Source organism: Pseudophryne corroboree (assembly GCF_028390025.1).
Source record: "Pseudophryne corroboree isolate aPseCor3 chromosome 3 unlocalized genomic scaffold, aPseCor3.hap2 SUPER_3_unloc_25, whole genome shotgun sequence".
In the NCBI taxonomy this organism is placed as follows: domain Eukaryota; kingdom Metazoa; phylum Chordata; class Amphibia; order Anura; family Myobatrachidae; genus Pseudophryne; species Pseudophryne corroboree.
Window position 1 is genome coordinate 1,049,701 of NW_026967514.1, and position 15,301 is coordinate 1,065,001.

The 15,301-nt window shown below is 49.0% G+C and overlaps 1 protein-coding gene across 3 annotated transcripts in view; it reads right to left on the reverse strand.

The window, feature by feature from the left end:
- The window catches only part of LOC134983803 (oocyte zinc finger protein XlCOF22-like), a 38,748-nt gene extending 24,598 nt beyond the window's left edge, over nt 1-14,150 (reverse strand). For 2 of the 3 annotated variants that reach the window (XM_063949433.1, XM_063949431.1), the window contains exons 1-5: nt 14,078-14,150; nt 10,612-10,803; nt 8,772-8,850; nt 8,555-8,652; nt 2,195-2,738 (exon numbers count right to left, since the gene is read on the reverse strand). In XM_063949433.1, the coding sequence (XP_063805503.1) occupies nt 2,195-2,738; nt 8,555-8,652; nt 8,772-8,805 (676 nt within the window). In that variant the 5' untranslated portion in view covers nt 8,806-8,850; nt 10,612-10,803; nt 14,078-14,150. Of the gene's footprint in view, nt 1-2,194; nt 2,739-8,550; nt 8,653-8,771; nt 8,851-10,611; nt 10,804-14,077 lie in introns of all 3 variants that reach the window. The other variant, XM_063949432.1, reaches the window with a different exon arrangement.
- Between the last annotated feature and the right edge of the window lie 1,151 nt (nt 14,151-15,301).

Sequence of the window (15,301 nt, forward strand, 5' to 3'; positions counted from 1 at the left end):
CGTAATGGCGCGCTTTCACTCAGACTTAGAGAGACTCATGTTTATACAGGCGAGGGTAGGACTGTGCAGCAGCAACTTATGCCCCTAATCTGCCAGTCCTATAAGGGTTCATGCTGCCCAGGGCGCCCCCTCCCCCCCTGCACCCTGCAGTGCCTGTGTGTGTGGGAGCATGGCGCGCAGCGTTCCCCCCCGCTGCGCGGTACCTTTCTAGTCGTCCCGATGTTGAAGAGTCTTTTCATCTTACACTCTGTCTTCTGGCGCTGTAAGGGGGGTGACGGCAGGCTGTGGGAGTGAGTACTCCTCAGGAGCTAATGGTGTCCTGTCAGCTTGGAGCCATGAAACTCACAGAAGTTAGTTCCTACTTCCTCCCCTAGGTCCCACGAAGCAGGGAGACTGTTGCCAGCAGTGCTCCCTGAAAATAAAAAACCTAACCTAAGTCTTTTCCCGAGAAACTCAGTAGAGCTCCCCTGGAGTGCATCCAGTCTGCCTGGGCACAGATTCTAAACTGAGGTCTGGAGGAGGGCATAGAGGGAGGATCCAGTTCACACTCTGGAAAAGTCTTAAAGTGCCCATGTCTCCTGCAGATCAGTCTATACCCCATGGTTCTGAAGTGACCCCAGCATCCTCTAGGACGTATGAGAAATAAGAAAACTTATGGCTGCTAAAAAACAGCAGCCCTCTGACCATGGTCTGGCTCCTGCCGCACCAAACAAAAAACTGACGTGCACATGCGTGTAGATGGTGACACTAAAGTTACCGGGTGATCATTGTGAATGTCTGAGGTATTGATACAATGCAAATTTGTTGAGATATTGTTTCTTTTTCAGATGGAACCATGGGTCGTGCACGTGATGCGACTGGCAAAAGGGAGCCATTGGTTTTGACCGAGACCGGCATTTGTTTGTTGGTGATCCCTTGTAGACAGTGAGTAGTATCCATCTACAGTGGAAGAAGTATGGACACCAAGAATGTCAGCAGCGGAACAGTAGGCGAAAGTAGATCATGACAAATCGGGACCACAGGCATTTAGGGCGCCTAACAACCACCAATCGTTCCAAACGCATCAGGAACTGCACCAACAGTACAATGCCGGACCCAGCCAAACAGTCCCAGATCTGGTGAATTGGAGGGCCACGTGAGATGTGGCACGTCAGACTGGTGCTCTGAAAACCAATCCAAGCCTTTCGGCCACTGTTCCGCCGCTGAGAGCATACCTAAAGTTTAACACTAATGCGATAGCTGTTTTTATGGTAATTATTTTGAGCCATAGAGTAGGACCTGCAGTATAGTGGGTCCCTTGTCAGGCGCTGCAGGCTTAAATGCACTGAGCAATACATGAACTAAAACTCCACTGTTTATTATTGTTAGTTAATATAGTGAGTGCAAGACACATTAATGTATGTAGTAAGGCTACTGCGAGACCTTAGATTGAGCAATATTGGATCTGGCCATTACATTCCCTAAAGTCATAACCTCAGAACTGCACAGAGCAGGAACTATTATTCACAAGTAATTAGGAATGTGTTCATCATGAACAAGTCCACAATTACCGTCTGAAGGTTACACAATTAGTCTACACTGATATTTGAGAATAAAGCCTTTAACAGAAAACACCCCTGAAGAAGTCACTATTGACGAAACGCGTTGGAAGACACGCAATTTGGATTTAGAGTGAATTGGAGTGGATAAGAACAAGCCCACCCATGCAAGGGTGACAACAAGTGCAAAACGCTTGTCTTATGATTATACAGATATGTACTTGTGATAAGCTTTTAATCTGTTTTACTTGAAGTTCTAGATTCAAATTTCATTGTATTTCTGAATCTTATACGAATTGTATTTGGTGAGCTCAGGTCTACTGTATAGCAGGAAATATTTCATACCTGCATCATCTAACAAAATGCATATAAATTAGGCACTCCACAAAAAAACAATACTAATTATATTATATACATACATACATATATACACATTTATATATAATCACTAATAATAAACTTCTGCTTGTTACTTTTAATAACATTATAATAAGTGTGTAATAACTCTCTATGTGATATTTGTCATGGATAGCCTTGTGTTAGAAACACCCAACTGAGAACAGGGCTGATGGCGGAGGAGGGTGTAGGATAAGAGATTGCTGCAGTGACTGAGCAAGGAGAATATATGACTTCTGTAATAAGTGTTTATTACTCACCTGTGCTGATATCTGTAGGGATCTCCTCCTCCTTACACTGCTGATCACCCCTCACATACGTCTCTTCTTCTCCCTCTATATCTTCTGCCTTTATATCAGTCACATACGTCTCTTCTTCTCCCTCTGTATCTTCTGCCTTTATATCAGTCACATACATCTCTTCTTCTCCCTCTATATCTTCTGTCTTTATATCAGTGACATACGTCTCTTCTTCTCCCTCTATATCTTCTGCCTTTATATCAGTCACATACGTCTCTTCTTCTTCCTCTATATCTTCTGCCTTCATATCAGTCACATACGTCTCTTCTTCTCCCTCTATATCTTCTGCCTTTATATCAGTCACATACGTCTCTTCTTCTCCCTCTGTATCTTCTGTCTTCATATCAGTCACATACGTCTCTTCTTCTCCATCTCTATCTTCTGCCTTTATATCAGTCACATACGTCTCTTCTTCTCCCTCTTTATCTTCTGCCTTTATATCAGTCACATACGTCTCTTCTTCTTCCTCTATATCTTCTGCCTTAATATCAGACAGACGTTCTATCTAAATAACGAAAAAATAAAGATATTTATGGTAAGAACTTACCGTTGTTAAATCTCTTTCTGCGTGGTACACTGGGCTCCACAAGGATAACATCGGGTGTAGAGTAGGATCTTGATCCGGGGTACCAACAGGCTCAAATCTTTTGACTGTTCCCAAGATGCACAGCGCCGCCTCCTCTATAACCCTGCATCCGTGCACAGGAGCTCAGTTTCGTTAACCAGCCCAATGCAGTAGCAGGTATCAGAGATGACAATCGCTCGTAGCCAAGTACACCGCACACTCCCACACAGGAAAGGGTGTCAGCTGCTAATGCCAATACCAACCCAAAGAAGCTAAGTGCGTCAGGGTGGACGCCTTGTGGAGCCCAGTGTACCTCGCAGAAACAGATTTAACAACATTAAGTTCTTACCATAAATCTCATTTTCTGCTGCGGGGCACACTGGGCTCCACAAGGATTAACATCGGGGATGTCCTAAAGCAGTTCCTTATGGGAGGGGAAGCACTGTAGCGAGCACAACAACCCGGTGTCCAAAGGAAGCATCCTGGGAGGCGGAAGTATCGAAGGCATAGAACCTTATAAACGTGTTCCCAGAGGACCACGTTGCCGCCTTGCACAACTGTTCAAGTGTCGCACCATGGTGGGCTGCCCAAGAAGGTCCAACCGACCAAGTAGAATGGGCTTTAATGGTAGCAGGAACCGGATGACCAGCCTGTACATAACCATGTGCAATCACCATTCTAATCCACCTGGCCAAAGTCTGCTTGGAAAACAGGCCAGCCACGTTTGTGAAAACCAAACAACACAAAAAGAGAATCAGATTTCCTAAAAGAGGCAGTTCTCTTCACATTGATACGGAGAGCCCGTACCACATCCAAAGACCGCTCTTTGGAAGACAACTCAGGAGAATTAAAAGCCGGAACCAATATCTCCTGGTTAAGGTGGAAGGAAGACACCACCATAGGCAAATAACCTGGCCGCATTCTAAGAACCGGCCGTTCAAGGTGAAAAATGAAATAGGGAGACTTACAGGATAAGGCACCCAAGTCCGATACCATTCTATCTGAAACAATCGCCAGCAAGAAGAGGACCTTAAGGGACAGCCACTTAAGGTCAGCAGAGGCAAGAGGGCTCAAACGGAGACTCTTGCAAGGCCTCCAAAACCACCAACAAGTCCCAAGGGGCCACAGGTGGCACATATGGAGGCTGAATCCGCAGCAAATCCTGAGTGAATGTATGGACATCAGCTAGGGTAGCTATCTTTCTCTGAAACCAAAGGAACAAAGCAGAGATGTGAACCTTGAGGGATGGCAGAGATGTGAACCTTGAGGGAGGCCAGACGCAGGCCTAAGTCCAGGCCCTGTTGTAGAAAGGCCAATAGTTTGGCCGTACTAAACTTCGAAATGTCATGATTATGAGACACACGCCAAGTGAAGTAAGCATTCCAGACCCTATGGTAGATCAGAGCAGAAGCCGGCTTACGGGCCTTCAACACAGTTTGAACGACCACCTCAGAAAAACCCTTGGCCCTGGTAAACACAAGGGCCCTGAACGAGGAGGTCCGGTCGTTGTGGAAGTAGAAGGGGATGATCCCACGAGAGTCCCAGTAGATTGGAGAACCAGTGCCATCTGGGCCACGCTAGAGCAACCAGAAGTAGGTTTCCGCCTTCTTGCTTGAACTTCCGTATTACTCTGGGCAGGAGTGACACCGGAGGGAACACATAAGGTAGCTGAAAGTTCCATGGTATTGCCAGAACGTCCACGAACGTAGCTTGAGGATCCCCTTGTCCTTGCTCCGAAAACTGGAACCTTGTGATTGTGTCGAGATGCCATCAGGTCCACATCTGGAAGGCCCCACTTGTCCACGAGGAGTTGAAACACTTCTGGATGGAGGCTCCACTCTCTGGCATGTACGTCCTGATGAATGAGAAAGTCCGCTTCCCAGTTTAGGACCCCCAGAATGAACACTGCCGATATGGCTGGCAGATGATGTTCTACCCACTGAAGAATCTGTGATACTTCCCTCAATGCCATGCGGCTTCGAGTGCCGCCCTGATTGCTGTACGCCACCGTAGTGGCATTGTCCGATTCTACTTGAACAGGTCTGTTCTGTATGAGATGCTGGGCCATTGTCAATGCATTGAACACTGCCCGCAGTTCCAGAATATTTATCGGGAGTAGAGACTACTCCTTGGTCCACCGACCCTGAAGAGAGTGCTTTTCCAACACTGCTCCCCAACCTCTTAGACTGGCAGCCGTCGTCAGCAGGACCCAGTTGGATATCCAGAAGGGACGGCCCCTGCACAACCGTTGGTCCTGGGGCCACCAGCTCAGTGACAGGAGGACCCCCGGAGACAAGGAGATCATGTGAAACCTGATCCGGTGAAGCAGGCCGTCCCACTTGGACAGAATCAACTTCTGCAGAGGGCGAGAATGGAATTGAGCATACTCCACCATGTCGACAGCCGACACCATGAGACCTAGCACTTGCATTGCCGAATGAATCAACACTTGCGGACGAGATAGGAAGCATTGAATCCTGTCCTGAAGTTTCAGGACTTTCTCCTTAGACAGGAACAACTGCTGGTTGTGTGTGTCCAATAACGCTCCCAGGTGTACCATGCTCCGAGCAGGAACCAGGGATGATTTCTTCCAGTTGATCAGCCACCAGTGGGCTTTCATGCACTGGACCGTCAGATCGAGATGACACAGGAGAAGATATGGGGAATTCGCCAGGATCAACAATTCATCCAGATACGGCAGGATCCTGACCCCTTGACGGCAGAGTGAAGCTGTCATGACCGCCATAACTTTGGTGAAAACTCGGGGAGCCGTTGTCAAACCAAAGGGTAACGCCCGAAATTGGTAATGTAGGTTGCCCACCGCAAACCTCAGGTACTGCTGATGAGATACCGCAATAGGAATATGCAGGAAGGCATCCTGTATGTCCAGGGAGACCATAAAGTCTCCAGGCTCCAAGGCCAGAACAATAGAGCGCAGAGTTTCCATACGAAAGTTGGGAGACCCGCACATGCTTGTTCAAGGACTTCAGATTGAGAATGGGCCATGAGGACCCGTCCGGTTTTCAGGACTAGGAACAGCATTGAATAGTACCTGTTGCCTCTTTGAGCTAGAGGAACCTGTACCACCACTCCGGTGGACATGAGGGAGTGCACCACCAAATGCCAAGTGTATGCTTTTGCCGGATCCAGAGGCACATCTGTCAAACAAAATCGATGAGGGGGACGATTCTTGAAAGGTATGGCGTAACCTGGAGTGACGACTTCCCTTGCCCAGTTATCCGAAGTGGTCTGCAACCATTCATGGGCAAAACCTAGAAGTAGGCCCCCCACCTTGGGATCCCCCAGTGGGAGGCACGCCCCGTTATGTGGCATGCTAGTCAGTTATGGAAGCAGGCTGATGGGCGGCCCAGGCACGCTTCGGTCTGGGCTTGGCAGGTCTGGAAGCACAAGCTTGCTTTGGGTACGCCTGACCTTTTGCTTTTCCTGGAGTACGAAAGGACCGAGGGAAAGTACTTTTAGCCTTCTGTGCGGAAGGAGCCATACTAGGTAGGCAAGCAGTTTTAGCAGTAGCCAGATCAGCCACAATCTTATTGAGGTCTTCTCCGAAGAGAATGTCTCCCTTGAAAGGAAGCACCTCCAGGGTTTTCTTGGAATCCACATCCACCGACCAGAATCTCAACCAAAGGATACGTCTTGCCAAGACAGACGTAGTAGCAGCCTTGGTCTCGAGCACCCCGGCATCGGAGGCTGCCTACTTAAGGTACAGAGAAGCCGTGGTAATATACAAGAGACATTGTCGAGCATGCTCAGACGCATTGGAAGGCAGATCCGCCTCAAACTCCTAAGCCCACGCCTCAACAGCTTCAGCAGCCGAAGTTGCTGCAATGGTTGGCCTATGCACAGCCCCCATTAGGGTATAAATCGCTTTTAAAAAACACTCCACATGTCTATCCATCGTTCCTTCAGGGAGGTGACGGTAGTTACTTGTAGAGCAGAGGAAACAACCATTTCCTCCATTACGTCTACAGCCTCACTACCACGCAGTGTGGGAGAAGCCCCAGCGTCGTTGCCACGTGTAGCAGACATAAGAGCGTGCACAATATCGGGCAACCTCGTACAAGGTGTAGCAGCAATATACCTAGCAAGAACACCCGGTGATGTGACTATGACAGCACAAACCGGGAGTTCAAGAGATATAAATCAATATGGTGACTATAAGTCACAAGGAAAAATACACAGCAAGTATATCTTGTGATACAATCCTATATTATACAGAAAGAAATCTGATACACTTAGTCCCTCAGGTATAACAATATAGGAATAGCACACTGAGTGAAATACTCTGCAATAAGGCAGCCACGCAGCAGCTACATGCACACACACATATATAGTCACACACGTACCATGCAGACATTATACACCATAAACTGCACTGGACTAGCAATATAAAGTAATACTCAGTACGGCTATATGTGATAACAATAGATATAACAATATAGGAATAGCACACTGAGTGAAATACTCTGCAATAAGGCAGCCACGCAGCAGCTACATGCACACACACATATATAGTCACAAGCGTACCATGCAGAAATGATGCACCATAAACTGCACTGGACTAGCAACACAAAGTAATACTCATTATGGCTATATGTGATAACAATAGATATAACAAAGCACAGTAGGTACTGGATGTATATCACAGGGTGTTTGTACCACACAACCCTGACTGTATGCACTCTTTCTTACCTAACAGTCACAGTGACAGGTAGAATACTAAGTGTCCTATAGGAAGCACAGAGCTGGCAGTCAGGAGGTTCCACAGAGGAGGATTTGCCCCAGCATTCCCAGGAACAGCTCAGCCCTGTCTGTAATGGCCGCTGCCCGGGAGTGAGGGAGAGAGAGAGATGCAGCTCCAGGGCGGGAACATTTGCAGAAATAGCGCCCTGGGGCTGGGGGAGGGGCCACAGGTCAGATCTGCTCCCCCTGCTGACATCCCCACCGGGCGCTGCGGGCAGTGAAAAGCAGGGTTATGTATAATAAAAAAAAACAGACCTGTGCCCTGTAATTGTCCCTGATGGCTAGTGGAGCACAGTGTCCACAACAGCGCACGCGCAGCCCGCCTCCTACAGCCGTGCTGGATCGCGGTAAAGTGCGGCCAGAGAGACCGCTTACCTCCCCCGTACCTGCGGCCCCACGATCCGGGAGGAAGGCAGCGTGTGTATAACTGATGTTGTGAAAGAACCGGAGCCTCCGCTGCAGTGACCCGGCAATTAGGGCGCGGGAGTATACAGCGCCGCTGGGGGTGATGGAGCTGCAGTCAGGGACGTCTGTGAGACGTTACCGGCTGCAGCCCTGTTACTCTGTCAGAAGAATCTTCAGTCTTTTCCTTTACAATAAAGCCATCAATAGGCTGCCTAATGCAGCACCCCTGTTATGTGCCTACTTACTGCAAGACTCCAACTTACAGACTGAGCTCCTGTGCACGGAGGCGGGGCTATAGAGGAGGCGGGGCTATAGAGGAGGCGGGGCTATAGAGGAGGCGGCACTGAGCATCTTGGGAACAGTCAAAAGCTCTGAGCCTGTTGGTGCATCGGATCAAGATCCTACTCTACACCCGATGTTAATCCTTGTGGAGTCCAGTGTACCCAGCAGCAGAAAATACAATGGCATTTACATAGTGATTAAACTGAGGTGAAACAGTATAATATCAGTGTATAAGACACACAGCTCCTCTACAGATCATATAGTGACAGTCACTTTGGTATATTGGGGAGACCCTAAATCCCACCTACCTGATCCTCCTGTGGGATCCTGTGATTCTCCTCTGTACAATCCTGGGAATACAGAGGACGGGGATCTCTCTCTGGGGTATCTCTGTTACTGGGCCCATCTGTAGGAGACACACAGTGACTGAGTACAGTGTATATATGTGATTATCAGATGATGTGTGTATATAGGGGGCCCCCATACCTGCTCTACCCTGTACAATACATGACAGTCTCCTCTTACCCAGTGATGTGAGGGGCCGGTGATTCTCCATCATCACGTCCTTGTACAAACCCCTGTGTTCCCCTATATACTCCCCCTCCTGCATGGAGACATAGACAGTGACATCCTGACACCTTATAGGAACCTGACACACACAGTGATACAGTCATCACCCAGACACATCCCCTGGTGTTACTGTATAGTGCCCCATTCCCAGCAGTCACCTCTCCAGTCATCACCCAGACACATCCCCTGGTGTTACTGTATAATGTCCCATTCCCAGCAGTTACCTCTCCAGCCATCACCCAGACACATCCCCTGGTGTTACTGTATAATGTCCCATTCCCAGCAGTTACCTCTCCAGCCATCACCCAGACACATCCCCTGGTGTTACTGTATAATGCCCCATTCCTGGCAGTCACCTCTCCAGTCATCACCCAGACACATGCCCTGGTGTTACTGTATAATGTCCCATTCCCAGCAGTCACCTCTCCAGTCATCACCCAGACACATCCCCTGGTGTTACTGTATAATGCCCCATTCCCAGCATTCACCTCTCCAGCCATCACCCAGACACATCCCCTGGTGTTACTGTATAATGTCCCATTCCCAGCAGACACCTCTTCAGTCATCACCCAGACAAACACCCCAGGTGTTACTGTATAATGTCCCATTCCCAGCAGTCACCTCTCCAGTCATCACCCAGACACATCCACTGGTGTTACTGTATAATGTCCCATTCCCAGCAGACACCTCTCCAGTCATCACCCAGACACATCCCCCCGGTGTTACTGAATAATGTCCCATTCCCAGCAGTCACCTCTCCAGTCATCACCCAGACACATCCACTGGTGTTACTGTATAAGGTCCCATTCCCAGCAGTCACCTCTCCAGTCATCACCCAGACACATCCCCTGGTGTTACTGTATAATGTCCCATTCCCAGCAGTCACCTCTCCAGTCATCACCCAGACACTTCCTCTGGTGTTACTGTATAATGTCCCATTCCCAGCAGTCACCTCTCCAGTCATCACCCAGACACATCCCCCCGGTGTTACTGTATAATGTCCCATTCCCAGAAGTCACCTCTCCAGTCATCACCCAGACACATCCCCTAGTGGTACTGTATTATGTCCCATTCCCAGCAGTCACCTCTCCAGTCTTCACCCAGACACACCCCCTGGTGTTACTGTATAATGCCCCATTCCCAGTAGTCACCTCTCCAGTCATCACCCAGACACATCCCCTGGTGTTACTGTATACTGTCCCATTCCCAGCAATCACCCAGACATGTCCCCTGGTGTTACCGTATAATGTCCCATTCCCAGCAGTCACCTCTCCAGTCATCACCCAGACACATCCCCCGGTGTTACTGTATAATGTTCCATTCCCAGCAGTCACTTATCCAGTCATTACCCAGACACGTCCCCCGGTGTTACTGTATAATGTCCCATTCCCAGCAGTCACCTCTCTCTCATAACCCAGACACGTCCCCCGGTGTTACTGTATAATGTCCCATTCCCAGCAGTCACCTCTCCAGTCATCACCCAGACACATCCCCCGGTGTTACTGTATAATGTTCCATTCCCAGCAGTCACTTATCCAGTCATTACCCAGACACGTCCCCCGGTGTTACTGTATAATGTCCCATTCCCAGCAGTCACCTCTCCAGTCATCACCCAGACACATCCCCTGGTGTTACTGTATAATGTCCCATTCCCAGCAGTCACCTCTCCAGTCATCACCCAAACACATCCCCTGGAGTTACTGTATAATGTCCCATTCCCAGCAGTCACCTCTCCAGTCATCACCCAGACACATCCCCCGGTGTTACTGTATAATACCCCATTCCCAGCAGTCACCTCTCCTGTCAGCAGCTGAATGATCTTGTTGGCGAGTTCCAGGATCTTCTGGTCACTGTGTCTCTCATGTATCAGTGAGTGAGGTGGAGGCACCGTGATGGGGCTGTGGGTCCTGCTTAGTCAACCTGACACACGAGGATGGCTGCTGGGTGTCTCACACTCACCAAAGGTCGTCTTCACTACTGTATTACCCTGCAAAATGGGGGAGACCTCAATATTGCTGCAAATACTCCCAGATCCCTTCAGCTCCCCAGTCATGTCCCTGCATTATTACTATAGATATAAGCGGTCACTGTGATGCTCCCAGATCCCCTCACTTCCCCAGTCATGTCCCTGTATTATTTCTATAGATATGTGATGTCACTGTGACGCTACCAGATCCCTTCACCTCCCCAGTCATGTCCCTATATTATTACTATAAATATAAGTGATGTCACTGTGACACTCCTAGATCCCTTCACCTACCCCAGTCATGTACCTATATTATTACTATAAATATAAGTGAAGTCACTGTGACGCTCCCAGATACCTTCACCTCGCCAGTCATGTCCCTGTATTATTACTATAGATATAAATGACGTCACTGTGATGCTCCCAGATCCTCTCACCTCCCCAGTCATGTCCCTGTATTATTACTAGAGATATAAGTGATGTCACTGTGATGCTCACAGATCCCTTCACCTTCCCAGTTATGTCTCTGTATTAATACTATAGATATAAGTGACATCACTGTGACACTCCCAGGAGTCTGATATACATTTGCTTCATACTGCTCCAATTATCATCTGTTACACATACCAGGGATATTATGGTCTCTGCTTTTATACATCCTAGATTTTGAGCAATATTTTCAATCCCCACAATTACATATAATCAAATTAATAATAGTAATAATAAATAAGAATTTACTCACCGGTAATTCTATTTCTCGTAGTCCGTAGTGGATGCTGGGAACTCCGTAAGGACCATGGGGAATAGCGGGCTCCGCAGGAGACTGGGCACAACTAAAGAAAGCTTTAGGACTACCTGGTGTGCACTGGCTCCTCCCCCTATGCCCCTCCTGCAGACCACAGTTAGGAAACTGTGCCCGGAAGAGCTGACAAAATAAGGAAAGGATTTTGAATCCCGGGTAAGACTCATACCAGCCACACCAATCACACCGTACAACTCGTGATACTATACCCAGTTAACAGTATGAAGAACAACTGAGCCTCTCAACAGATGGCTCAACATTAACCCTTTAGTTAGGCAATAACTTTATACAAGTATTGCAGACAATCCGCACTTGGAATGGGCGCCCAGCATCCACTACGGACTACGAGAAATAAATTTACCGGTGAGTAAATTCTTATTTTCTCTGACGTCCTAGTGGATGCTGGGAACTCCGTAAGGACCATGGGGATTATACCAAAGCTCCCAAACGGGCGGGAGAGTGCGGCTAACTCTGCAGCACCGAATGACCAAACTCAAGGTCCTCCTCAGCCAGGGTATCAAACTTGTAGAATCTTGCAAATTGCCGGTCGCAGTATAGTACCTGAGTGTGTATATACAGACTTCAGGATAGCCTCCTGCTTTCTATCCGCAGGCTCCTTTAGGGCGGCCTTATCCTGAGACGGTAGTGCCACCTTTTTTGACAAGCGTGTGAGCGCCTTATCCACTCTAGGGGATGTCTCCCAACGTATCCTGTCCTCTGGCGGGAAAGGGTACGCCATTAGTAACTTTTTAGAAATTACCAGTTTTTTATCGGGGGAAGCCCACGCTTCTTCACATACTTCATTTAACTCCTCAGATGGGGGAAAAACCACTGGTTCCTTTTTCTCCCCAAACATAATACCCTTTTTTGTGGTAACTGGGTTAATGTCAGAAATGTGCAACACATCTTTCATTGCTGTAATCATGTAACAGATGGCCCTATTGGAATGTACATTAGTCTCTTCATCGTCGACACTGGAATCAGTATCTGTGTCGACATCTGTGTCTGCCATCTGAGGTAGCAGGCGTTTTTGAGCCCCTGATGGCTTTTGAGACGCCTGGGCAGGCACGGGCTGAGAAGCCGGCTGTCCCATGTCGTGAAACCTTTTATGTAAGGAGTTGACACTATCACGTAATTCCTTCCACATATCCATCCACTCAGGTGTCGACCCCGCAGGGGGTGACATCACATTTATCGGCATCTGCTCCGCCTCCACATAAGTCTCCTCATCAAACATGTCGACACAGCCGTACCGACACACCACACACACACAGGGAATGCTCTGACTGAGGACAGGACCCCACAAAAGCCCTTTGGGGAGACAGAGGGAGAGTATGCCAGCACACACCAACAGCGCTATATAACACAGGGATATACACTATAACCGAGTGATTTTCCCAATAGCTGCTTATATAATTGATATTGCGCCTAAATTTAGTGCCCCCCCTCTCTTTTTTACCCTATTGAGCCTGGTAACTGCAGGGGAGAGCCTGGGGAGCGTCCTTCCAGCGGAGCTGTGAGAGGAAATGGCGCCAGTGTGCTGAGGGAGATAGCCCCGCCCCTTTTTCAGCTGACTTCTCCCGCTTTTTCTGGAACTCTGGCAGGGGTATTTTTACACCTATATAGCTTTTTAGGCTATATTATGTGTGTTTGCCACTTGTTAAGGTACTCTAATTGCTGCCCAGGGCGCCCCCCCCCCAGCGCCCTGCACCCATCAGTGACCGGAGTGTGTGGTGTGCATAGGGAGCAATGGCGCACAGCTGCAGTGCTGTGAGCTACCTTAATGAAGACCGAAGTCTTCTGCCGCTGATTTCCAGGATTCTCTTCTTGCTTCTGGCTCTGCAAGGAGGACGGCGGCGCGGCTCCGGGACCGGACTCCGAGGCTGGGCCTGTGTTCGATCCCTCTGGAGCTAATGGTGTCCAGTAGCCTAAGAAGCCCAAGCTAGCTGCAAGCAGGCAGGTTCGCTTCTTCTCCCCTTAGTCCCTCGTAGCAGTGAGTCTGTTGCCAGCAGATCTCACTGAAAACAAAAAACCTAATTCTAACTTTCTTTCTAGCAGGCTCAGGAGAGCCCCTAGTGTGCATCCAGCTCAGCCGGGCACAATAATCTAACTGAGGCTTGGAGGAGGGTCATAGTGGGAGGAGCCAGTGCACACCAGGTAGTCATAAATCTTTCTTTAGTTGTGCCCAGTCTCCTGCGGAGCCCGCTATTCCCCATGGTCCTTACGGAGTTCCCAGCATCCACTAGGACGTTAGAGAAATAATAATAATGACACTAAAGGCTGCTCCCCAGTATAAAAATAATAACAGATGTCTTTAAAAGCAGGACACCGTGTATAATAATAATAATAATAATAATAATAATAATAAAAGGACACAACAGGCTGCTCCCTCTATATAATAATTTCTGGAAACCACAGGCTGCTCCCCCTGTACAATAATAATAACAACAGGACACTACAGGCTGCTCTCCCTGTATAGTAAGACACTATTACCTGATCTCTACGGACACCGAGGATTCCTGTGTGTGGAATGGAATGCAGTGACCGGAAGCCAGGTGGATCGCACAGGCCGGAAGTAGGGAATGATTGGCACAGGCCTAGTTACTGGCCCCTCCCACAGCCCTGCGCTTTATAAAGACTATTACAATACATGTCCTCAGTGCAGGAGGCCGGCGGCCATTTTCTTGTAGACCAGTCCGATAGCAACAATGGGTTCCCTGGCCGTGTAGTGACGTCAGGAGCGGCGGCCATTTTCCCCTAGTCTGAGCTCCGCCTTCCTTCTATCATTCCCACAAGGCAGCAGGAGCAGAGAGCAGCCATTGCTGTGTCTGGCAGCAGGTAATGATATTATTATTATTATTATTCTATAGGCTGAGCAGCTCTGGTGTCAGGTTCTGTACTACAGGGGGAGCAGCCTCTGGTGCCTTGTTATAGTGCAGCTGGAGCAGCCTCTGGTGCTGCATTATCCCTGTACAGGTGGCTGACACTCTAGTGTCCTATTGCTGTAATACAGGTGGCGCAGACCCTGCCGTTACCGTAATACAGGTGGCGCAGACCCCGCATTTACCGTAATACAGGTGGCGCAGACTCCGCCATTACCGTAATACAGGTGGCACAGACCCCGCCATTACCGTAATACAGGTGGCACAGACCCCGCCATTACCGTAATACAGGTGGCGCAGACCCCGCCGTTACTGTAATACAGGTGGCGCAGGCCCCACCGTTACCGTAATACAGGTGGCACAGACCCCGCCATTACCGTAATACAGATGGCACAGACCCCACCGTTACCATAATACAGGTGGCGCAGACCCCGCTGTTACCGTAATACAGGTGGCGTAGACCCCTGCCATTACCGTAATACAGGTGGCGCAGACCCCGCCGTTACTGTAATACAGGTGGCACAGACACCGCTGTTACCATAATATAGGTGGCGCAGACCCCGCTGTTACCGTAATACAGGTGGCGCAGACCCCGCGGTTACCGTAATACAGTTGGGCGCAGACCCTGCTGTTACCGTAATACAGGTGGTGCAGACCCCGCTGTTACCGTAATACAGGTGGCGCAGGCCCCACCGTTACTGTAATACAGGTGGCGCAAGCCCCACCGTTACTGTAATACAGATGGCACAGACCCCTCCGTTACCGTAATACAGGTGGCGCAGACCCCACCGTTACCGTAATACAGGTGGCGCAGACCCCGCCGTTACCGTAATAC